This window comes from Phyllobates terribilis, unplaced genomic scaffold (assembly GCF_046119375.1).
Source record: "Phyllobates terribilis strain yellow unplaced genomic scaffold, ASM4611937v1 Scaffold_4__5_contigs__length_816908805, whole genome shotgun sequence".
NCBI classification, from domain to species: domain Eukaryota; kingdom Metazoa; phylum Chordata; class Amphibia; order Anura; family Dendrobatidae; genus Phyllobates; species Phyllobates terribilis.
Window position 1 is genome coordinate 402,059,995 of NW_027362764.1, and position 26,063 is coordinate 402,086,057.

General features: G+C 45.0%; 1 protein-coding gene across 26 annotated transcripts in view; it reads left to right on the forward strand.

Annotated features, from left to right (window-relative positions):
* LOC141265438 (NFX1-type zinc finger-containing protein 1-like) overlaps positions 1-26,063 on the forward strand; it is a 391,532-nt gene that overhangs the window by 199,470 nt on the left and 165,999 nt on the right. For 20 of the 26 annotated variants that reach the window (XM_073678522.1, XM_073678535.1, XM_073678540.1 and 17 more), the window contains 4 exons: positions 3,378-3,428; positions 4,596-4,649; positions 6,334-6,387; positions 24,871-25,044. In XM_073678522.1, the coding sequence (XP_073534623.1) occupies positions 3,378-3,428; positions 4,596-4,649; positions 6,334-6,387; positions 24,871-25,044 (333 nt within the window). The remainder of the gene's footprint in view (positions 1-3,377; positions 3,429-4,595; positions 4,650-6,333; positions 6,388-24,870; positions 25,045-26,063) is intronic. The other 6 variants (XM_073678536.1, XM_073678529.1, XM_073678544.1 and 3 more) reach the window with 3 other exon arrangements.

Here is a 26,063-nt window from a genome sequence, read left to right on the forward strand (position 1 = left end):
GTATGGGACTTAACTGAATTTATGCAGCACAGATGACGTTCACATACAGTTGAAACCAGAAGTTTACATACACTATATAAAAAGACACATATGCATGTTTTTCTCAATATCTAACATGAAATCAGAATAAAATTTTCCCGTTTTAGGTCAATTAGGATTACCATAATTTTTAGTAATTGCCAAATGCCAGAATAATGAGAGAGAGAATGTTTTTAAGGCATTTTTATTACTTACTTCAAACTCAAAAGTTTACATACACTAAGATTACTATGCCTTTAAACAATTCTGGACTGCCCATATGATGATGTTATGTGTTTGGAAGCTTCTGTTTTTTGGCTTCTGTGTTAATTAGAGACACACCTGTGGATGTATTTTAAAGCACACCTGAAACACACTGCTTCTTTCTGTAGCATCATGGGAAAGTCTAAGAAATCAGCCAAGATATCAGGAAGAGAATTGTGGACTTGCACAAGTCTAGCTCATCCTTGAGTAGAATTTCAAGATAACTGAAGGTGCCTTGTTCATCTGTACAAACAATTATATGCAAGTACAAACAAGATGGGAATGTCCAGCCATCATACCGCTCAGGAAGGAGACGGGTTCTGTGTCCCAGAGATGAACGTGCTTTGGTCCGACATGTGCATATCAACCCAAGAACAAAAGCAAAAGAACTTGTGAATATGATGGCGGAAGCTGGTAAGATTGTGTCAATATCCACTGTGAAACGAGTACTGTATCAACATAGGCTGAAAGGCCACTCAGCCAGGAAGAAGCCATTACTCCAAAAGAAACATAAAAATGCCAGATTAATGTTTGCAAATGCACACAGGAACAAAGACCTTAATTTTTGGAGACATGTCCTGTGGTCTGATGAAACTAAAATAGAAATTTTTAGGCATAATGACCATCATTACGTTTGGAGGAAAAAGGGAGAAGCTTGGAAGCCTAAAAACACCATCCCAACTGTGAAACACAGGGGTGGCAGCATCATGTTGTGGGGTTGTTTTGCTGCAGAAGGGACTGGTGCACTTCAGAAAATAGATGGCATCATGAGAAAAGAAGATGTGGCAATACTGAAGCAACATCTCAAGGTATCAGCCAGGAAGTTAAAGCTTGTGCGGAAATGGGTCTTCCAAATGGACAATGACCCAAAGCATACTGCCAAAATGGTAACAAAGTGGCTTAAGGATAAAAAAGTCAATGCTTTGAAGTGGCCATCATAAAGCCCTGATCTCAATTCTATTGAAAATTTATGGGCAAAGCTGAAAAGGCAGGTGCGAACAAGGCGACCTACAAACCTTGATCAGTTACACGAGTTTGTCAGGAGGAATGGGCCCAAAATTCTGACCAACTATTGTGAGAAGCTTGTGGATATCCCAAACGTTTGACCCAAGTCATTCAGTTAAAGGGCAATGGTACCAAATATTAATGAAATATATGTAAACTTTTGACTTTGCAATAAGTAATAAAATTGCCTTAAAAACATTCTCTCTCATTATTCTGGCATTTGGCAAATGCTAAACATTATGGTAATCCTATTTTATCTAAAACGGGAAAAATTTATTCTGATTTCATGTCAGATATTGAGAAAAACATGCATGTGTTTCTTTTTACAGTGCATTGTGAAAGTATTTGGCCCCCTTGAACTTTTTTACCTTTTGCCACATTTCTGGCTTCAAACATAAAGATATAAAATTCTAATTTTTTGGGGAAGAATCAACAACAAGTGGGACACAATCGTGAAGTGGAACGAAATTTATTGGATATTTTAAACTTTTTTAACAAATTAAAAACTGAAAAGTGGGGCGTACAATATTGTGCGGCCCCTTTACTTTCAGTGCAGCAAACTCACTCCAGAAGATCAGTGAGGATCTCTGAATGATCCAATGTTGTCCTAAATGACTGGTAATGATAAATAGAATCCACCTGTGTGTGTAATCAAATCTCCGTATAAATGCACCTGCCCTGTGATAATCTCAGGGTTCTGTTTCAAGTGCAGAGAGCATCATGAAGACCAAGGAACATACCAAGCAGGTCCGAGATACTATTGTGGCGAAGTTTAAAGCCGGATTTGGATACAAAAAGATTCCCCAAGTTTTAAACATCTCAAGGAGCACTGTGCAAGCGATCATATTGAAATGGAAGGAGTATCAGACCACTGCAAATCTACCAAGACCCGACCGTCCCTCTAAACTTTCATCTCGAACAAGGAGAAGACTGATCAGAGAGGCAACCAAAAGGCCCATGATCACTCTGGATGAACTGCAGAGATCTACAGCTGAGGTGAGAGAGTCTGTCCATAGGACAACAATCAGTCGTACACTGCACAAATCTGGCCTTTATGGAACAGTGGCAAGAAGAAAGCCATTTCTCAAAGATATCCATAAAAAGTCTCGTTTGAAGTTTGCCACAAGCCACCTGGGAGACACACCAAACATGTGGAATAAGGTGTTCTGGTCAGATAAAACCAAAATCAAACTTTTTGGCCACAATGCAAAAAATGATATGTTTGGCGTAAAAGCAACACAGCTCATCACCCTCAAAACACCATCCCCACTGTCAAACATGGTGGTGGCAGCATCATGGTTTGGGCCTGCTTTTCTTCAGCAGGGACAGGGAAGATGGTTAAAATTGATGGGAAGATGGACGGAGCCAAATACAGGACCATTCTAGAAGAAAACCTGTAGGAGTCTGCAAAAGACTTGAGACTGGGATGGAGATTTATCTTCCAACAAGACAATGATCCCAAACATAAAGCAAAATCTACAATGGATGGTTCAAAAATAAACGTCTCCAGGTGTTAGAATGGCCAAGTCAAAGTCCAGACCTGAATCCAATCGAGAATCTGTGGAAAGAGCTGAAAACTGCTGTTTACAAACGCCCTCCATTCAACCTCAATGAGCTCGAGCTGTTTTGCAAGTAAGAATGGGCAAGAATTTCAGCCTCTTGATGTGCAAAATTGATAAAGACATACCCCAAGCGACTTGCAGCTGTAATCACAGCAAAAGGTGGCGCTACAAAGTATTAACTCATGGGGGCCTAATAATATTGCACGCCCCACTTTTCAGTTTTTAATTTGTTTAAAAAATTTAAAATATCAAATAAATTTCGTTCCACTTCACGATTGTGTCCCATTTGTTGTTGATTCTTCCCAAAAAAATTAGAATTTTATATCTTTATGTTTGAAGCCAGAAATGTGGCAAAAGGTAGAAAAGTTCAAGGGGGCCAAATACTTTCACCATGCACTGTATATAGTGTATGTAAACTTCTGGTTTCAACAGTATGTCATTTGACACTAAAGGGTTAACATCAAGAGACTTTTTAAACTATGTAAAAAAATCTACAAAGTCTTACAGTGCTGGCTTTTTTCTCTACAGGTGGTCAGAACACCCATCATCAAGGCCAAAGTGCAGAAAGGGGGGCGCACGGTGAGTTTAGTGCTCCACTTTTTTTATTGGCTGCTGTCTTCTTACTGCATTGTAGTACAATAACTGAGCTTGTATTTGTGTTAAAAATATATGTACAATGACTTTTCTAATACTGAATCTCATATGCAAAAATCCATATACAATGAATTCCATTATATAGTATGTGAACAGCAGGAGAGCGAAAATACATGGATATAATGGAGTCTAAATATAGTGTATGCACCAAAATTTGGGTCTATTTTTCCATAAAATAGAAAATAATAGAAGAAGCTATGCTTTATAAGAAAAACTCCACATGGGTCAAATTATATGCTTATGGATCTATACCTCATGGGAGACCAAAGAGTCTACCAATACATTAACTGGAACTAGTTGTACATAAAATGAGGTTCATATTACCAGTTTGAGAGTGCTCTCACTCAGAGTTTTATATCTATATACTAGCCATTGCTGACCTGTTATGCTGTCTTGAAAGTATAATCCCTATTCTTATATTACATAGGATACTTCCAGCTCTCTAAACTCTGAGTGAGACAGCACTCTCAAACTGGTAATATGAACCTCATTTCATTGTATATGGATTTTTGCATTAATTATTCGTTTGTTTATACCTAGTGATGACCCTGAGAAAGACCGTCCTAAAGGTCGAAACGTTGGTCTGTTTTTCATTACTTTGGGCTCACGCCCTGTCTTGTGTAACAAGGGGCATATGTGAATAAAATTTAAAACTTTTTCAAGCATAATTACTGGAGTGCCGAAGTTTTCTTGATACTGTGTAAGATATAAACAGCTGAGGAGAAAAGATAGCACAAAAATAGAGCCTTATCTGGTGATAATTAACAAGGATGGTATCAATATATGCCGACCTGATTCCAGGTTGTATGGCTGCTGCAGATACATGGGTGATTTCATCAGAAAAATATAAAAAAAAAAGTGGAAAGTTTGTGGTCTGTATCCACACTGCGAGCTGATGAAGACACATCAATTGCCAGATATAATGTAAAATATTTTTTTTTTATTTTCTGTGCATGTGTGGCATTCAACTGAATTTACAGCCAACAAATTATTTTCATGTATGTCATTCTCCGTTAAAGGGTTAAAATCAAAATACTTTTTTAAACAATGTGTAAAAATTACAAAATCTTATGATATAGGCTTTCTGTGCAGGTGGTCAGAACTCCCATCATCAAGGCCAAAGTGCAAGAGGAAGGGGGACCCATGGTGAGTATAGTGCTCCACTTTTTCCATTGGCTGCGGGCTCCATGGATCCTCACAACATTGTAATTCTATATGTCTTAAAATTGTATGAACCATGTCTTCTTTAAAGGGACACTGTCACCATGAAAATGCAGTGCAATCTGAAGGCAGCATGGTATAAAGCAGAGTACATTGATAGTGTATATAGTTTTGTGAATAAGGCTGTGTGCCCACTATGCATTTTTTAAGCGTTTCCGCAGCGGCAATTCCGCTGCAGAAACGCTTAAAAAATGCTTGGTAGAAGGTCTGCTATGTTCCCCAATGATAATCTGCATGTGCTGTGCACATGCTGCGGAAATTTCCGCTGCGGATTATCATTGCAGAAAAATCCGCAGCACTACCAATTATTTTGTGTAATCGCGACGTTTTCACCGCCATTGATTTGCATTGAATCGCATAATATCCGCATCACTACATGTGCACATGCGGATATCATGCGGTTGAATGCGCGGATGGTACCCGGGTTTGGAGAAGAGGAGACTCTTGTCTAGACCCGGGTACCATAGTACCTGTAAAAAAAAAAAAAGAGTTAAAATAAAAAATATACATTATACTTACCTTCTGATGGCCCCCGGTCTCCATAGCGATCCGTCCTGGCTTCCCGGCAGCTCGCAATGGTCTAAAAGGACCTGCCATGACGTCATTTAGTCATGTGACGAGTCACGCGACCGCTGACGTCGGCGGTCGCGTGACCATTCACATGACTAAATGACGTCATGGAAGGTCCTTTTAGACCACCGCAAGACAACGGGGAGACCAGACGCATCGGATAAGGATACCAGGGGCCATCAGAAGGTAAGTATAATATTTTTTTTTTATTTTTTACCATTCTTTTACGGTCACACTATATAAATCCATGCCGGTTGCATGGATCGCTTGGAAAGCGCTTGACAACCCGCATGCGGAAATGCATGTGAAAATTGCTTCACTTTCAATTGTCCCTGGCAGGAAAAATGCATGCTTTTTTTCTGCCAGGGAGATACAGAAACGCTCAGGAAAAATCCGGAGTATTTCTCCATCGTGGGCACTTAGCCTAAAGATTCAGTATATATAACCTGTGTTTTAGGAATTTAAGCCTCTGCCGTGTGATTTTCAGACCAGTGGGCGGTCCTATCAGTGACTGACAGCTATCTCTGTATAAACATTTATGCGAAAAAAGCTGTCAGTCACTGATAGGACCGCCCACCGGACCGAAAAACCAAGAAAGAGCAGAGTATTAAATGATTAAAAACAGGTTATACAGAATCTTTTCTCACAAACTGTGTATCAATCTACTCAGCTCTCCCTGCTTTATGACATGGTGCCTACAGATTGGACTGTATTTTCATGCTGACAAATTCCCTTTAATACTGAATCACTTATAAATAAAGCCACCCATTGGAAGTTCATTATTGCGATGATATGGTTGCTACTGACCGCAGAATCTGAAAGGGTAACAGCCAGGATCAAAAGTTTCTCTGAAATTCTAACCACTGTAGCAGGAGCCTGCCTGTCAGTCACTTTTGTCCATGTGTGGAATTCAACTGAATTTACACCTCACAAATGATGTTCATGTATGTCATTCGGTACTGAATGGTTAAAATCAAGAGACTTTTTAAACTATGTAAAAAATTACTAAATCTTACAGTGCAGGCTTTTTTCTCTACAGGTGGACAGAACACCAATCAACAAGGCCAAAGTGCAAGAGGAAGGGGGACGCACGGTGAGTTTAGTGCTCCACTTTTTTCATTGGCTGCGGGCTCCTTTGATCCTCACAACATTGTAATATTATAACCGAGCTTGTAGGTGTGTTAAAAACATTTGAACCATGTCTTCTTTATTTGGGACCTGTCATCATGAAAATGCATCTGCAGGCACCATGTCATAGAGCAGGGGAAGCTGAGCAGATTGATATATAGTTTTGTCATAAAAGATTATAAATATATAAATTGTGTTTTATTTAGTGATGAACGAGCATGCTCGTCACTACTCCTGACTCGCCTGAGCATCACTGCTCGGGATGCTTTTTTCTTCGCCAATATTTTTTGAATGCTTGGGCGCAAGCTCTAGTCCCCTCCCCTTTGGTGCTTTTTAGACAGCCAATAAACATGAGGGGATTACCTGCCAGTCACTGTAATGCTGTAGCCATTTTGGTAGTGGCATTACTGTGATTGGCTGGCCGCATAGCGTCATCGGGTCTATATAAGACCCGGGACCCTATGCTCGTCACAGTCCACCAACGGAAACAGGCAGAGCAGGGAGAGGTGCTGCTAAACGAGTGACAGAGTTTTAACTGTGTATAGGCAGCAATTCAACACCACATTTATTTCTTTCAACTGCGACAACAGCCCTTATTAGGGCTCATTTTAATCAATATTAATACTGCTGTTAGCAGTACTTAAGGAGAGATTGTACCAAAGGGATAGTGTAGGACTGGATAGGGCTCATTGCATGTCCTTTCTGCTGCAACTCATATCAATAGCCCTTCTCAGGGCTACTAATTTTCTTTTTGCTCTTAATCCTGCAAATTTTTGTGAAAAAAATATAATACGCCATTTATACTGCTGTAGTTGTATGTTAAAAGCATACAGGCAAACTTGGTTGCAGTAACATCGCTATTTAGTGCAAACATTGAAAAAAGTTCATCTGAGGTGATCAAATATTCCTGTGATACTAATCCTGCTAATTTTTCTCATCATTAAAAAATTATACGCCATTTAGACTGCACCATTTGTGCTCTAAAAGCATAACAAGCATACAGCCAGACTTGGTTGGTTAGCAAAAGCGTCGCTATATTGCTACTGCAGTGTAACAAGTCCATCTGAGGTGGGCAAATTTTCCTGTGATACTAATCCTGCAAATTTTTATCAGCATTGAAATATTATAAGCCATTTAAACTGTGCCAGTTGTGCAAAAAGCATACAGCCAGACTTGGTTGGTTAGCAATAGCATCGCTATATTGCTACTGCAGTGTAGCAAGTCCATCTGAGGTGGGCAAATTTTCTTGAGATACTAATCCTGCAAAGTTTTTTTCCAGTGGTGAAATATCATGCATAATTTAAAATGGGCAAGGCGCGTGGTAAGGGGCGGGGAGGTGGACCTGATGCTGATGGTGAGCGCAGAGGCAGAGGCCGTGGGCAAGGTGAAACTGTGCCTACTGCGGAAGCACAACAAAGCACAAAGGTTGTTGGTTTGATAGCAGATAATGCTTCCAATCAGTCTGCCAGCACCACCCTGTCTTTCACACGGTCCAGTCTCAGTAGCTGTGATTCTGGACCGCATAATTCTCATCCTGATCCTCCTTCCTCCCAAAATGCCGAGTGCCCGGAGACAAGTGATCCCACACTTTGACACTCTGAAGAGCTGTTCACATTTCCATTTATAGATTCTGGTCTCTCACCCTGCCTGGTTCAAGCAGGACATGATGAGATCGAATGTAGCGATGCCCAAATATTTGAGCAGCCATACTCACAAGAAGGTGAAAGTGGGAAACTGCAATTACTGTCGCAAGAGGTGGATGATGATGAGACACAATTGCCAACAAGTAATGTTGTTAAGTTTGCAAGTCAGGAGGAGGACCAGGGTGCGGAAGTGGAAGCAAAGATGGTGGACAATGAAGTCACTGACCCAACTTGGGATGGTGACATACAGAGTGAGGACAGCAGCGCAGAGGGGGAGGGATCCATAGCACCACAACAGGCAGGAAGAGACAGTGGGGTGACCAGAGACACAAAGCGGGCAACTGTTCCCCAGAACACCAACATGGGGAAAGTTGCCAGGCCAAGGGTTAGGTGTTCCCCAGTCTGGCGCTTTTTTTTAAAAAAAGCTGTCCAGTTAACCCAAAAAAGGCCATTTGCAACATCTGCCATGCCATGCCAGCATCAGCAGGGGCAGCACAACTACCAGCCTTACCTCCATCAGCATGCTCAGGAACATGACAGCAAAGCACCCGACTAGTTGGGCCGAACACCAGGGTCCAGAAACTGTTGACAACACTGCCTCTTCCCCTGTTCTATGTGTGCACCTAACCCCTGTCCATGACGCAAGCCAAGATGCCTCCCAGCCTGCAACTGTCATTTCACACTTTCAACCACTGTCAGCAGCCAGCTTGTCCCAGCGCAGCATTCATTGTTCCCTTACCCAGTCCTTGGAACGCAAGCGTAAATATGCAGCCACCCACGGGCTACAATACTAAACGGTCACATTTCCAGACTGCTTGCCCTGGAAATGTTGGTGTTTAGGCTTGTGGAGACGGAAGCTTTCCACAACCTCATGGCGGCTATTTCTTCCAGTGTGCCATCTCCACCTTACACAAGCACGTGTCCCATAACATCAGCCGTGCCCTGATCAACGCTGTTACTGAGAAGGTCCACTTAACAACGGACACGTGAGCAAGTGCTTGTGACTAGGGACACTACATTTCCATGATGGCACACTGGGTGAACATTGTGGAAGCCGGGACCCAGTTCTACCCTAGGATGGAACATGTGCTACTGACGCCGAGAATTGCGGGCCCTGGTTCAATCAGGGTTTTCCCCACCTTCTACAGCAGTTCCTGAAATTCCTCCTCCCCCTCCATCTCCAAAAATCAACATCAGTCCTAAGCTGGAAACACTGCAGTACTGCCTCGGCCAAGGGACAACAGACTCTGCTGAAGCTAATCTTCTTAGGTGACAAACCGCACACCGCTGCAGAGTTGTTGAATGGTCTACGCTACTGGAGCTGAAATTACTACTTCTGAACTCTCCAGTGCTTTGTTTCCATCCATTCCTGGATGCTTCTTGAAGTATGTTTGGGGTCGTGTTTCTGGAAGACCCATAACCTAGGATGCAAACTTCATGATGCCTTGCACACAGTCAAGGCACCCAGTGCCAGAGGCTGCAACACAACCCCTAAATATCTTTGAACCTCCAGCATATTTGAATGTAAGTACTGTGTTCTTTTATTTGTAGGCCTCATTCCATTTATAGTAAACAGTTGAATGATGTGCTTTAACAAAAAGCTCTATCTTGGTCTTATCTGTCCACAAGATGCCTGGCTGGCCCTCTGAAAATAGTGGGAGCTGCCTTCTGGCACTCTATAAATTGTGCGGGCTACTTGCTGGCCCTCAGAGTTTCAAACGTTACAGAAACTTTACAGTATTAATACGAAAAATAAAATTTGACCACCTCAGATGGATACATTATACAGAAAAAACACTACGTGTGAACATAGCCCAAGGTGTGGAGGAGCATTTTTTTTCCTCTTATTTATTTTGCCTTATATACAAGTCATTATCCTGGAAATAATGTTTCTTAACATTATTTCCAGTAAAATTAATTTTAACTTTGGTTTTGTATGTTTTATTGCCAGTCCGTAAAAGTGGTGTAATACTCTGATAACATTGGTCTCAGCAGTGACCTGGGGCCCAGGGATGCTTCTATGGGTCTCCCCCATGCTGTTCCCATGCCATTTCAGTGTTATTTCAGTGTTATTATGTCACCTTTAATAATGAATTTGCTTTAAATATGGCTACTCATTGTCAGCCCATGATTGTTATGCTGTAGTCGCTATTCATCGTAGTATCTAGGGGAGGTCATGATGAAAGGTTTCTCTAATGCCAGTTGTTACAGCAGGAGCTGTATCTGCGCAAACATCTTGAACTGCATTTTAATGAAAATTCACCCCATAGACCAAGTACATATACGTCATTCTGCCCTAATGGATTAAAATCAAGAGACCTTTTAAAAAAAATTCTAATATTGTGATACTACAACCAATCTTGACAATTGCGATGTTGTTCAAAATGTTTTTATTGACAATTGCTTTTATCGACAATTTTGTGATCTTTATTGATGTAACAATCAGGATCAAATGACTCGTTACTGTATAATCCTTTGAACCTTGCTGTGGCAGGATCATGGCCATCTCTCACATTTTCTATGCTTGTAAGGCATTCGAATGAAACTACACCCCTCAGATGACAAACATTGCCTACCTTCTGTGGTGGCGGGTTAATAGCTGACTCCGGCGCCACACTCCTCCTCCGGCCTCTCAGGAGATAATAGTGTTTTCAACAAAAAACAGCAACAAAAGCAGATTCCAGTGCCATTTTATTTAAATAACGCAGGCGATGCGCTGCAGGGGAGTGGGAGTAAGGTGAGTAGGAGTGTTGTTTGGTTTTTTTTTGTATGGATAGATGGAACAACAGCAGCGCAGGCTGGATGGGAGAGCATATACCAGTATGGGGAGCCAGGATGGGGGATCATATATCGGGATGGGGGACCAAGATGGGGAGCATATACCAGGATGGGGGAGCATATTCCAGTATGGGGGACCAGGATGGGGGGAGCATATACCAGGATGGTGAGCATATTCCTTGATGGGGGACCAGGATGAGGGGAGCATATACCAGGATGGGGGACCACGATGGGGGAGCACGTAATAGGATGGGGGAGCATATATCAGGATGGTGGGAGCATATTCCAGGATGGCGGGAGCATATACCAGGATGGGGGGAGCATATACCAGGATGGGGGAGTATATACCAGGAAGGGGGACCATATAATAAAATGCAGGACCAAGATGGGGGAGCATATACCAGGATGGGGGGCCAGGATGGGGAAGCATATACCAGGATGGGTAGAGCATATATCAGGATGTGGGAGCATATTCCAGGATAGGGGAGCACATATCAGGATGGGGGAGCATATAATAGGATACGGGACCAGGATGGGGGAGCATATTCCAGGATGGGGGAGCATATACCAGGATGGAGGCGCATTCGGTTTCAGTCACGGGGACAGATTGTTTGTGAATTCGCATATACAGTATCTTCAATAAAATGACGCCGGATATAGCTGTATGTGCTGACTCCGGCGCCATTTTATTGAAGTAATATACTACAATGTCAACATAGCAGGGTGCATACACCGCCCATCGCTATGTTGATGTTGTAGTACATTGCCTCAATAAAATGGCGCAGAAGTTAGCGCTTGCGCATACCGCGCTGTCTGGCGCCATTTTATTGAAAATACTGTATATGTGAATTCGCAGACAGTGTCTTAAAAAAAAAAATGGTGCTGGAAATATACCAATAAAAATGCTCGCCACCCTGGCGTAGAACGGGTTCAATAGCTAGTTTGGGTATAATAGCGGGTACTTTTTTTCTGCAGGTGTTCAGAACACACAACAGCATCAATGCCGAAATGAGAATGGAGCGGAGGTTGATCATGCGTATTATCACTCCATTCATTCTTAATCTGAGAACCGATCTTCAGCGCTCCTATTAGATTGTAAGGAGAAGCAGTCCGCATGATCAACCACTTCCCCATTTAATCTAGGCTCTTCAGAACCCTGGTTCTCGAGAATGGTGGGGGCCATGATGGGCGTACCCCCAGCAATTGGAAAGCTATCCCCTTTCCTGTGGCTAGAAGATAACTTTCAAACTCAAAAACACCCCTTTCAAGTGTAAAGTGTGAATCGTACACAGGTAGTATTAGGAAATAATTGCATATTCTGGCTAATCCTGCCCATGGTGATTATCCACATGAGGCCACGGCCCCACTATCAGTATTTGGTCAGTATTTTTTGTCAGGTGTGGAAGCCAAAACCAGGTAAGGAACAATCAGAGAAAAGGTATAATAGAAACAAGTGCACCAATTCAGCATTTATCACCCACTCCTGGTTTTGGCTTCCACACCTGAGAAAAAATACTGACCGAATACTGACCAAATACTGATAGTGGGGCCATGGCCTCATGTGGATAACCACCATGGACAGGTTTAGCCAGAATATGCATTTATTTGCTAATACTACCTGTGTACGATTCACACTTCAGTCAGTATTTTTTCTCAGGTGTGGAAGCCAAAACCAGGAGTGGGTGATAAATGCTGAATTGGTGCACTTGTTTCTATTACACCTTTTCTCAGATTGTTTCTCACCTGGTTTTGGCTCCAACTCCTGAAAAAAAATACTGACCGAATACTGACCATATACTTATAGTGGGGCCGTGGCCTGAAAGAAAGACTTATGCTGTTTGAACCTCAACAGCATACAACTGGCATAGACTCTCTCATTACAGACTGGTATGTTTGTAATGAACAGTCATGTGGCAGGTACTAGCTGGTAAAAAACTAAGAGATAAGATTATAGGTACAATAACATTGCTGCTAGTACAGTATATATCAGTATTTAGTATATATGTTTCAGATCACAAAAAAAATAAAAATGTAAATATTAGACAAAGATAACACAAGTAAACACAAAATGCAGTTCTTAAATGAAGGTCTTTATTATTAAGGGGAAAAGAAATCCAAACCTACAGGGTCCTGTGTGAAAAAGTAATCCATCCCCCCTTAAAACATAATTTCACTGTGCTTTATCACATCTAGCCACACACAGGCCTGATTACTGCCACACCTGTTCTGAATCAAGAAATCACTTAAATAGGACCTGCTTGACAAAGTGAAGTACACCAAAACATCCTCAAAAACTAGACATCATGCTAGACATCATGCTGTGATCCAAAGAAATTAAAGAACAAATGAGAAACAAAGTAATTGAATCTGGAAAAGGTTATGAAGCCATTTCTAAATCTTTGGGACTCCAGCGAACCACAGTGAGAGCCATTATTCACAAATGGCGAAAACATGAAACAGTGGTGAACCTTTCCAAGAGTGTCAGGCCGACCAAAATTACCCCAAGAGCGCAGCGATGACTCATCCAAGAGGTCACAAAAGACCCCACAACAACATCCAAAGAATTGCAGGCCTCACTTGCCTCAGTTAAAGTCAGTGTTCATGACTATACCATAAAAAGAGACTATAATAATAATAATCTTTACTGGGCAAAAATGGCATCCATGGCAGAGTTCCAAGACAAAAAACACTTTTGAGCAAAAATAACATAAAGGCCCGTCTCATTTTTGCCAGAAAACATCTTGATGATCGCCAAGGCTTTTGGGAGAAAACTCTGTGGACTGACGAGACAAAAGTTGAACTTTTTGGAAGGTGTATGTCCCATTACATCTGGTGTAGAAGTACCACAGCATTTCAGAAAAGGATTATCATACCAACAGTAAAATATGGTGGTGGTAGTGTGATGGTCTGGGGCTGTTTTGCAGCTTCAGGACCTGGAAGACTTGCTGTGCTAAATGGAAGCATGAATTCTGCTATCTACCAAAAAATCCTGAAGGAGAATGTCTGGCCATCTGTTCGTGACCTAAAGCTGAAGCGCACTTGGGTTATGCAGCAGGACAATGATCCAAAACACACCAGCAAATCCACCTCTGAATGACTTAAGCAAAACAAAATAAAAACTTTGGAGTGGCCTAGTCAAAGTCCTGACCTTAATCTGATTGAGATGCTGTGGCATCACCCTAAAAGGCGGTAATGCTAGGAAACCATCCAATGTAGCAGAATTACAACAATTTTGCAAAGATGAGTGGGCCAAAATTCCTCTAGAGCATTTTAAAAGACTTATTTCCAGTTATCACAATTGTTTGATTGCAGTTGTTGCTGCTAAGGGTGGCCAAACCACTTATTAGGTTTAGAGGGCAATCACTTTTTCCACACAGGGCCCTGTAGCTTTGGATTTCTTTTTCCCTTAATAATAAAGACCTTGATTTGAAAACTGCATTTTGTATTTACTTATGTTATCTTTGTCTAATATTTAAATTTGTTCTGTGATCTAAAACATTTAATTGTGACAAACATGTATTTTGCATGTAAACCCTTCTCATGTACAGCACCATGGAATTAATGGTGCTATATAAATAAATAGTAATAACAATAACATACTGTCAAAGATGAGTAATTTTACTTTAGTATTGCATCCTATTGTAAAAGTGAGCATGCGATCACAGGTCTAAGTCCTCTAGCAGGACCAATAAAAAATACTATTAAAAATATAAAAAAATGAAAACAGAAAAAAAAAAAATATATATACAGTATATTAGATTTTTAGAAATTTATATTTATTTATATAATTATGCATATATAATACCAGTCAAAAATTTAGACACACCAGTTCATGCGATGGCTTTCTTGTTCTTTTTGGAAAGTGCACACTGTAGATTCGGACTGAAGGCAGCAAGGCCTGGAGTAAACAAGAAGTAAAGAAACATGTGTGAAACAAACCAGAATATGTGTTAAAACTTACATTCCCAAAGTACCCCCTGATAACAGCTTTACACACCCTTGGCATTCCGTCAAGCAGCTTCATCAAGTAGTCACCTGAAATGACTTTCCAATGATCTTAAATGAGTTCCCTGAAGTGCTGAGAACTTGTTTAATACTTTGTTTTCACACTCTGGTCTATCTCCTCCCAAAGCATCTCAGTTGGGTTGAGGTCCGGTGATTGTGTATGCTATGTCATCTGATGCAGCACTTCATGCCTCTTTTTCTTGGACATGTTACAACACAAGTGTTGGTTCTACTAAATATAAACCAGTTTTGATGGAATGTTTTTGCAGCATGTTATGGTAGCCATATTCGGTAAGTGTGCCTTTAATTTGGAATAAATCACCAACAGTGTAACTAGGAAAGTACCCCCGAACCACCACACCTCCACTACATGTGACGCGCCCAGGGGATGGGGACGACTCGGCGTCCGGGCCTTGTTGTTGCCTGACCTTGGGGGATGTCGCGGTGGTCGGCTCCCGGGCCCGTACCCTGGGGTCACTCTTAAAAGAATGGGGGAAGTTGTATGGGATAGGGGAATGTTCGTGACGCCACCTGTGGTGTCTTGTGAGGATCACCAGCACTGCGACAGTCCTCTGAGGCCGGTTTTCTGGCAGCTTAGTTGGTGCGGCTCCCCACAGGTGGAGCGGGGCCCCAGGGCAGCGTAAGTGTAGGATATGCAGGACAGAGGGGACCCAGCCGGGTCAAAGGAAGAATAGGCTGGACGGAGCTCACTGAGTCTCAACTGACCTGACAACCTCTCTGGCTGCAGCAGACTGACTCTAGACTGCAGATTCCAGACTTAGACTGCACTGCCTAGCTCCACCTTCCCTTTTTATATCCCTAACGGGCTCCCTCTGCTGGTCTGAGATGGAAGGTGGAGGTGTGTGAATGCTACGAGGGCCTCTTGTGGAGGAATCCGTCCATGCACCCCTCTGGGATCTGTGGCACCAATGCGCAGCAGGGTGCCACATTCCCCCCTAGCAAAGCTCAGTACTCCTGGACTGAAGTAATTTTTATAACAACAATAACTCTTCCCTTTATGGGAGGCACTTTGCTTGAACGTTACATATAAAACATTTGAGGTAATAAATAGATATGTACAATACAATAGGCAACCTCAGAATTCAAGTCTCTTCCGGCGAGGTCCCCTAACAGGGTGTCCATCTCACAGGTTAAAGTACTTGGTAGCTTGAGGGACCTGTCCAAAGCAAACCCTCCACCTAAGCCCTGGGGTGGCTGCAGGGCATGGCGATCCTGAGTTGGACCTCCACTTGTGCCACACCAGACAGGTTTTTGTTCTGAGGTTCACCTAAAGGGGCACTCCAGGGAGTGCAATTATTTACAGCAAACAGTTTTTGGGCTGCACACAGTCCTCAGCCACAAAGTTCTTTAGGTACCCTTACGGGTAACTAGAGATAACAAGGGAAGTGTCCATATCACTTAAATTGTCCATTAGTAAGGCAAAGCACAAGTTAAGGAATTCATACATGAAAATACACAATATAATACCCCAAGGGCAACTATTTACACTGTCAGAGTTTCCTTCTCTATTCTCTGTATCTGACAGGGGTCTGACCTTGTGTGCTACGTGTCGATCTGCGTAGTACGGGAGTGTGGATGGTATCTGTGTCTGCACCGTCTGCTACCCTGTCAGTTCTACGTGTGGGTAGATTGTAAAACTGCCTTAACCTCTCTATGTGACTGACAAGTATACCATTGGCTGGGCCTTCTTGCTCTGCTCCAACCGGGGATGCTTCTCCCGGGGATGCTTCTTGAGCAGGCTCTTCTGAAGCTCTTACAGGTTCTACTTGCTGTGGAGGGTCTTCTGGCTGTTGAAAGAAGTGGATCACAGGTATTATTACTACTTCTCCTAGTTGAGGCCAATCTGCCGGGAAATCTCCTAAGTCAGTATGGAGTACTGCTTCTTTTGGCTCCTCCGGTACGGTGAGAGGCACTTTTTCTTGGGGCTTTAGCAGGTCTGGACACAACTTCAGATGGTCTCTAGATACCTTTGCTGTCGTTATTCCTCCGTCTTTGTTAATCAAACAGGTCTTCTTGTTATCAAATCTTGAATTTAACACAGTGTAGGGTTCTCTCTCCCACTGGTCATCAAGTTTGTGGTTTCTCCTTTTCCTCTTTAACACCACTTCTCCTGGTGTGAAGGGTTCTGCGGGCGCACTTTTATTGTAGTGGGCTTCCTGCTTGTCCCTTACCCGAGTGAGACTGTCTTCGACACAGGCCTGTACTCTTCTGTGCTGCTCCTGTCTGGTCATGTCCCAGTCCTCAGTGGACATATCTGCTTCTGGTTCTACTACACCAAGCTCCAGGTCCATGGGCAACTTCCCAGGTCTGGCTCCCATGAGATATTCTAGAGTACAATTGGTGGAACTCACAGGTATGTGGTTGTACAGATCTACCAGGTCAGGTACTAGGTCTGGCCACTGATTTCTCTCCTCTAGTGGTAAGGTCATCAGCAGGTCGATGACGATGTTATTCATCTTTTCACAGAGACCGTTGGTTTGGGGGTGGTACTGTGTAGTCCGGATCTTTTTACACCCATACAGATGGCAGAACTCCTTGAACAGTTCGGCTTCAAAGGCTGGGCCTTGATCCGTCAGCACCTGCTCCGAGTATCCATGGGGCCTACAGAAGTACGTCTGAAATGTCTTCGCCGCAGTTTCTGCCATCAGATCCTTGACGGGGGTGACCACCAGGAACCGGGAGTAGTGATCCACCATGGTCAGGGCATAGGAATATCCTGACCAGCTGGGTGACAGCTTGACATGATCCAGGGCCACGATCTCCAAAGGTCGAGTTGTCTTGATGGGTTGCAGGGGTGCCTTCTGGCTGCTGTAGTCTTTTCTTCTGAGGCTACAGGGTCCACAATTCCGGCACCACCTCTCAATGGAACTGCGCATTACTACCCAATAAAACCGAGTCTTCAGCAGGGTTTCTAGCTTCTTCCAGCCAAAGTGCCCCGCCTGATCGTGGTAGGCTTCCAACACCATCTGGATGTCTGTCTTGGGCACCACTATCTGCCATACCATCTCATGGGTTTTGGGGTTGACGTACCTCTGGCACAGTTTCTCTCTATAGTCTCTATAGATGAACAGCCGGCTCTTCTCATTCCACAGCTGCTGGGCTTGTAGAGACGCGTCCTTCTCCAGGGAGGAACCTTCCTGGGTTATCAGCTCTTTGATACGGCTGACAACTGGGTCGCTGTCCTGGGTCTCCTTCCAGCTGTTGTGAGGCAGGAGGTTTAACGTCTTACTGCGATGCCTCCTGGAGGCTCGTTGCTCGTGGACCACTCCATTACGGTGGAAGGCAGGTAGCTCAATCTCCTCCAAGTCATCCACTTCTTCTTCAGTGTCCGACTAGTGAGGCATCCTAGACAGGGCATCGGCGTTGGCATTCTTGCGGCTCGCCCGGTACTTAATAGTGAATTGGTAATTTGACAGCCGAGCCATCCATCGTTGCTCCATGGCTCCTAACTTGGCTGTTTCTAGATGAGTCAAGGGGTTGTTATCAGTGAAGGCAGTGAACTTACTGGAGGCTAGGTAGTACTTGAACCGCTCGGTGATGGCCCAGACCAGGGCCAGGAACTCCAACTTGAAGCTGCTATAGTTCTCTGTGTTCCTCTCGGTCGGGCGGAGCTTCCTGTTTGCATAGGCAATGACCTTCTCTTTGCCATTCTGCTTCTGACTCAGTACAGCTCCTAATCCTTCGTTGCTGGCATCAATGTACAGCAGGAACGGTTGGCTGTAGTCAGGGTAGGCTAGGATCTCTTCGCCGGTCAGGATCTCCTTCATCACCTCAAAGGATTCAGCTTGCTCCTTACCCCACTGGAACGGGGGGTTTCTGCCTCTCCCGGACTGTCCTACCAGGAGATCTTGCAAAGGTGCCGCTTTCTTGGTATAGTCCTTCACAAACCTCCGATAATACCCGACTAGTCCCAGGAACTGACGTACCTCCTTGAGGCTCTTCGGCTCCGGCCATTTCTGGATGGCAGTGACCTTCTCTGGGTCTGGAGCTACTCCCTCTGTACTAACGATGTGCTCAAGGTACTGTACCTTTCGCTTGAGCAGGTGGCATTTTGAGGGCTTCAGTTTCATCCCATACCGGGACAGCGGCTCAAATACCTCCGCCAGGTGCTTCAAGTGGTCCTCATACGTTTTGGAGTACACTATCACGTCGTCCAGGTATAGTAGTACAGTCTTGAAGTTGTAGTGTCCCAGGCAGCACTCCATCAATCTCTGGAACGTTCTGGGGGCATTGCAGAGTCCAAACGACATACTATTGTACTCGCAGAGTCCCATCGGGGTTGTGAAGGCCGTCTTCTCCCGATCCTCCTCAGCAACAGCTACTTGCCAGTACCCACTAGTGAGGTCAAGGGTGGAGAAGTAATTTGCAGACTTCAAGGCAGCCAGGGATTCCTCTATACGTGGTAAAGGGTATCTTTATGTGTAATGCGATTTACTTGTCTGTAATCTACACACATTCTCATGCTTCCATCCTTTTTCCTGACTAGAAATAGGGGAGGTGCCCAGGGACTACAACTATCCCTTACTACCCCTGCCTTCTTCATGTCGTGCAACATCTCCTTCACCTTCTGGTAGTGTGCTGGTGGTATAGGCCTGTAACGTTCTTTGATGGGTGGATGGTCACCTGTGGGGATATGGTGTTGAAGACCCTTAATCCTCCCAAAGTCAAGTGGGTGCTTACTGAATACCTGCATGTATTCCTGAACCACCCGGTGTACACCCTGTTTCTGATGGGCAGGAGTGGTGTCTGTCCCAACATGGAGCTGTTGACACCAATCCTCCACCTGGGTTGCCGGGTAATTATCCTCCACTTCGTCTGGTGAGGTTAAGGACTCCGCCGTGTGTATGGAGTTGTTATCTACTGTGTACAGTTTGGCAACAGTGGCGTAGCATGGTAATCTAACCTTGTCCTCCCCATAGTTTAGGAGGCGTACGGGCACCCTCCCATTGCGTACATCCACTACCCCTCTGGCAGTCAAGAGTGTAGGTCTATGCTCTGAGCTAAGGGGCTCTACTACCGCCTGGTAGCTCCGTCCTTTGAGACCTATTGCTGCTCTACACCAAATCAGCATTTCACTCATCGGGGGAATCACAATGGGTACCGGGTCTGTCTCCCCTACATTACCAATTTCACAGCCTGTTAGCTTTACCTGTTGCTGGTACATAAGGGCTCGGATCTCTTTCTGGAGCGCCCTTCTCTGCCCTGGTCTGGCAGTGTCAGCTATCTGTTGGAGCAAGAACAACACTTCTCCCAAACAGTTACTAACAATATTTGTGCCAAGTACCACATACAAGTCTGTATCATCAGGATTAGTCTCTACTACAATTAGTCCCTGGTCCTTCAGTTCCACTCTTCCCACCTTTACTGCCACATCCTTAACCCCGACTAGGTTAAGGGGGAGGCCGTTTGAGGCATACACGGAAACATCTGGATCTGGTGGGTGAAGTTCGTCTATGGACCAGAACCTTTTGTAGAGGACATCAGGCATGATGGTTACCTGAGATCCTGTGTCCAGTAGGGCAGGTGTCGCGATGCCGTCCAGCATGATGGACAGGAAAGGTCTTCCTCCCACGAACCTGCGGTACCAGTTTGATGGGCCTGAGGGGTCTACTCCTGGGTGTCGGCCCTCGGCCCCAGGGTTTGCTCGTTTAAAGGACAGCTCCGGACGGCGTGACCTGCCTTGTGGCAGCGGTGGCAGACAGGGTCCTTTGGCAGGCGGCGTTGGTCACTGGTCCTTCCAGGGGCTGGCGTTGTCCTCCTCCTCCTTCTCATCCAGGGGACATCCTCAGGGCTGTCGGCTAGCAGGATCCTTCCTTCCTCCTCGGGCTCCGTCCGCAGCTGCAGGGCACTCCGTACAGTGGTCAGGGTTTTGCTCAACTGACGCACTTCAGAGCGCAGGCTGCCCAGCTCACTAGGGGACGTTGCTTGCACCTTGGCTTCAGCAGCCACCGGGGAAAAGGTGGACACTGTGGGCACTGGGGTGGCCCCACCCTGGTAGCATTGGATAGCAGTTGTTTCCAGGGGCTGCAGTCCTTTTATAGCCATGTCCTTAAGGGTGTAAAAGGTGGCATCTGGATGATCCAGGGACCACCAACGCACAGTCCTGCTCTCCTCTTGAGACCTCAGTCCCCGGATAAACTGTTCCTTCAGCATCTTATTTTCATTATCGATGCTGGTTGGACTAACCTGTTTCAGAGCTCGCAGGGCCCCTTGTAAACGCCAGGCATAGTCCCGAACACTGTCCTCCGGTTGCTGAGAGCAGTTATAGAACCTCATCCGGAGGTCTGTCTCGGTACGATTCTCAAAGACATGTCGTCTGTAACTTTTTAAAGATTGCGGACACTGACTCCTGGTCTGCGGCCGACCAGGTTTCTACCTCTCGCTCCGCAGCACCAGTCAATTGTCCCAATGCAACAGCGGCTCTTTGCCTGTCATAGAGTACATGTCCAGTATACCGCATATTTTCCTTTTGAATCCAGACAGGGTATCTGGTTTGCCGCTGTACTGGGGGAGCCACTTTGCTCCGGGGATGTACAGTAGGGCCATGGGTATGACAGGGGTTACAAGCCCTGCTGGTGGAGCGATTGCTTCGGCCTGCTCGGCGCCGAGCGCGGATTGATCATCAGAGCGGTTAACCGGTACTCCGGCATTGTGTTGTTCTTCGGACATTCTGACGCCTCCCCTAGCGAACCATGGCCTACCTTCTTTTCTTCCGGTAGGCTGCAGCTCCGCAGGTGACGGTCTTCCTTCAGGATCTTGCGTCGCTTGCGTCCTACGTCAGAGCGCTCACCGAGGCTCCTTCCAGGACGTGGCGCTTCCTGGTTTGACTTTGAGGCGTGGGGCGTGTCCCAGGCTTCGCACGCTTTAGCAGGTACGCCTCTCAGTTTCCCGCGGTTACGCCCTTCTTCCCGCTCGACGGCACAACAATGGCGGCGATCTTCGCCACAGTTAAATACACAGTTCTGATTAAAGGCGCACAGTACCCGGTGGCAACGGGCACAACACTCTGTCGTTGCACCGGGCACGGAATCCTGTTTGTGACACCAGGAAGAGATGACGCGCCCAGGGGATGGGGACGACTCTGGCCTTGTTCTTGCCTGACCTTGGGGGATGTCGCGGTGGTCAGCTCCCGGGCCCGTACCCTGGGGTCACTCTTAAAAGAAGAGGGGAAGTTGTATGGGATAGGGGAATGTTCATGACGCCACCTGTGGTGTCTGTTGAGGATCACCAGCGCTGCGACAGTCCTCTGAGACCGGTGTTCTGGCAGCTTAGTTGGTGCGGCTCCCCACAGGTGGAGCTTGGCCTCAGGGCAGCGTAAGTGTAGGATATGCAGGGCAGAGGGGTCTTAGCCGGGTAAGAGGAAGAATAGGCACACACGACAATTCACTTCAGTACCTTTACTGGTGGTGTTTCAGGCACGATCCAGGGTACTTCAGGGTGAAGGGTGCATATCAGGACTCTCCCCAGTGAGCGGGTGTGGCGCCTCCTGTTCCTTGCCTTTCCATGATAAGTTTCGGACTTGCCTGGAGCTAGGCCTAACTTGGTCTCTGTCTTGCACCTGCTGACCTGATGGTAGGACCACTCCCTGGTCTCTTGAGCCTCCGTGACTCCTGACCCTGGTACGTAATCAGCTCTTTGTGTTCCTGGGACATATAGTTCGCCAGAGGTTCCGGTTGTTTCTACTGGATGTAAGGAATCCCTGCAGACTCGGACCCGGTGTCCGGTAAACTTTCTTGGGGTGAGCTGGTTAAGCTCCTCTGCCCCCTATGTAGCTCGCTTACTCCACTTGCCTTCGGCCACGCTCGGGGCCCTCGCTAGGCTTCACACGTGCAGTAGGCCTCGCTACTCTTCACCGCTCTTTTGGCGTCGGCACGCCCTAGGCTCACTAATGGAGCTCACTGAGTCTCAACTGACATGACAACCTCTCTGGCTGCAGCAGACTGACTCTAGACTGCAGATTCCAGACTTAGACTGCACTGCCTAGCTCCACCTTCCCTTTTTATATCCCTAACGGGCTCCCTCTGCTGGTCTGAGGTGGAAGGTGGAGGTGTGTGAATGCTACGAGGGCCTCTTGTGGAGGAATCCGTCGATGCACCCCTCTGGGATCTGTGGCACCAATGCGCAGCAGTGTGCCACATTCCCCCCTAGCAAAGCTCAGTACTCCCGGACTGAAGTAATTTTTATAACAACAATAACTCTTCCCTTTATGGGAGGCATTTTGCTTGAACGTTACATATAAAACATTTGAGGTATTAAATAGATATGTACAATACAATAGGCAACCTCAGAATTCAAGTCTCTTCCGGCGAGGTCCCCTAACAGGGTGTCCATCTCACAGGTTAAAGTACTTGGTAGCTTGAGGGACCTGTCCAAAGCAAACCCTCCACGTAAGCCCTGGGGTGCTGCAGGGCATGGCGATCCTGAGTTGGACCTCCACTTGTGCCACACCAGACAGGTTTTTGTTCTGTGGTCACCTAAAGGGGCACTCCAGGTCTCTGCTAGTCTGAGGTGGAAGGTGGAGGTGTGTGAATGCTATGAGGGCCTCTTGTGGATGAATCCGTCCATGCACCCCTCTGGGATCTGTGGCACCAATGCGAAGCAGGGCGTCACACATGCTTCATAGTGTACATGGCATCCTCTCACCTATACTGCATTCTCACAAAGGAATGGCGATTGGTCCCAAAAATCTCAAACATTTACCGATGAGACCACAGTACAGATTTCCACTAATCTAAAGTCCTATCCTTGTGTTGCTTGGCTCAAACAAGTCTCTTCTTTTTTGCTGTCCTCGCTAGTGGCATATTTTCAGCAATTTGACGATAAAGGCCTACATATCACAGTTTTCACTGGACAGTTGATCTTGAGATGTGTCTGCCATTAGATGTCTATTCATTATTCATGAGGGCTGTTATCTGAGGTGCTATCAGTTTGTGTGTTCTGATGTTTGTGTTACTCTGATCAATTTATCCTCTGCAGCACAAGTAATATGTGGTCTTCCTTTCCTTGGGCTATCCTCACGAGAACCAATTCCAGAGATTTTCGTGACTACATGTCAGGATATCTTCAAGATACTAGCACTTTTCCAGATTGACCTCCCTTCATGTGTTAGTAATAATGGATTGTTGTTTTTCTTTACTTATTTGAGAGGATCTTTCAATATTCTGGTTTAGAACAGTTATGAAATAGGGTCCAGCACTTTATGGAACTGTGTACCAAAACTGCTTCTACAAAACATATCTGATGGTCACAAACACTGAAGGCTGGTGGTTCCAGAAATGAACTCTTGATGAAGCATACCTGTTCGTTAGAAGTCATTCCACATGACTACCTAATAAAGATGCTTGAGAGGATGCTATGGTTGTGTAAAGCTGTCATCGGAGTAAAAAGGGGGTGCTTTGAGGAATCTAAAGTTTAACACATTTGTTTGTTTCCATAAGTATTTTTTACTCCTTGCTTCTATATGTTTTCCTTCATGGTTTTGCTTTCTTCATTTTGAATCTACTGTAAAATATACAATTTCCAATAGGAGCAAGAAAAACCATTGCATGCACAGGCTTGTCCAAATATTGGACCGGTACTAAAATGCATCTACAGGGGGTTAATAATTTAATATATTTTCATCTATACTATCTATGTACAAAATATTATGTTTATATCTGGGCCGCATTAGAACCTTGGTACAAGAACCATAAAAACATTGCACACTTTAGTATTGTAAAAAATAGTTTAGCATTTGATAAATATAGAAGATAATAATAAATATAATAATGTAGAAAATTTGCTAATATGTTATTGGTTTTAAACACATACAGTAACTTTAATATAAGGTGATGTGTCACAAAATCAAAGCAGCAAACTGAGAAGAGTGTCGTAGTTACAAAATTCCCTATTTAAAAAAAAGTGATCATAAAATATTCCGCATTAACAATTTTGAGTTTTATTCATCTAGTTAAATTGTCAATGACTGTAACACTGCTTGTTTCTATTGCATTTTCATTTAGATGACCCATTTAAGTCATTTGATATAATTGATTGGTTTTCTGGTATTACAAATATGGAAAATAAAGCACAGAAAAATCGAAGAGGAAGAGCACATTCTGAGAGCAGAGGTGGATCAGGGATAAGACTGGAGGTACATCACACCACAGGTGCCCAGCACAGCCAAATACTTTCTGGTAAGCAGGATTTCACCCCCCAAAACTATTCATATGCACATGTAGCTCTTTCAAAGACAATTCCAGAAATACCTTTAACTAGACATTCTGTTCCTCTGTTACTGAGAAATCAGCATTTGATTTGATATGCAAATGAGCTTGTGGATCCAAAGCCTCTGTCACTTCAGCTCTATTCTCCGCCCAACGCTGTCTTTTCCTGCTTGATTGATAGCTCCTTTGCCTGAAGTCACAAAGCATATAAGCTGCAAGTAAAGCAGGAAGCGTTGGCGCTGGGTGATGAATAGATTTGGAGTGACAGACAAAATGCTTGTTCACGGGATGAAATGTCCTTTTGTGTAGTGCTAAAGATCATTGTTCTAAGTGGTGCATCTGTAGCACCCCGAGGGCTCGGCTGCTACAGGGGTATTGCACCTCGAACCAGGGGTGTGGTATTCCACTTCCGGGTAAGGATGGAGTGTGGACTAGAACTCAGTTAGCTGCATGCACCACACACACCCCATTTCCGAGGAACAGACCGACGGTACTCCCACTAGAAAGATGTGCAGGTACGACAGCTTCTGTTCCTGGCTGGAGTGGGGAGAGGGGGGAGGAATATCCCAGTGGTGTAGGGGCAGATGGGAGTGGGTTTCTGGGCATAGGAAGGAGCCCATTGGTTGCTAGTCACCTGGGCTCGGGTGTCAGAGGGAGTATAAAAGGTGGGCACCATCTTAGGAGTGAGGGGAGTCAGATAGAAGAAGAGTGAGAAGAGGAGTGACAGGGAGCAGCAGCCCTGTCTGGGTGCTGCCCCTGGAGGGAGCAAGAGTGAAGAAGAAAGGAACAAGAAGCAAGGAAAGAATGAAACATAAGGAAAGGCCCAGAGACATGAAGCAAGAAGGAACCCGAACACGCTAGGAGTCAGCGGGTGAAGGGTTGGCAGATCAGGGTACCGGATCCCAAACTGGTGGAGGCCACTTATCCTCAGCCAGGAACCGGAGGTCGTGGCCACGTCTTGGTGCGACCACTCACTACACCCACCACGA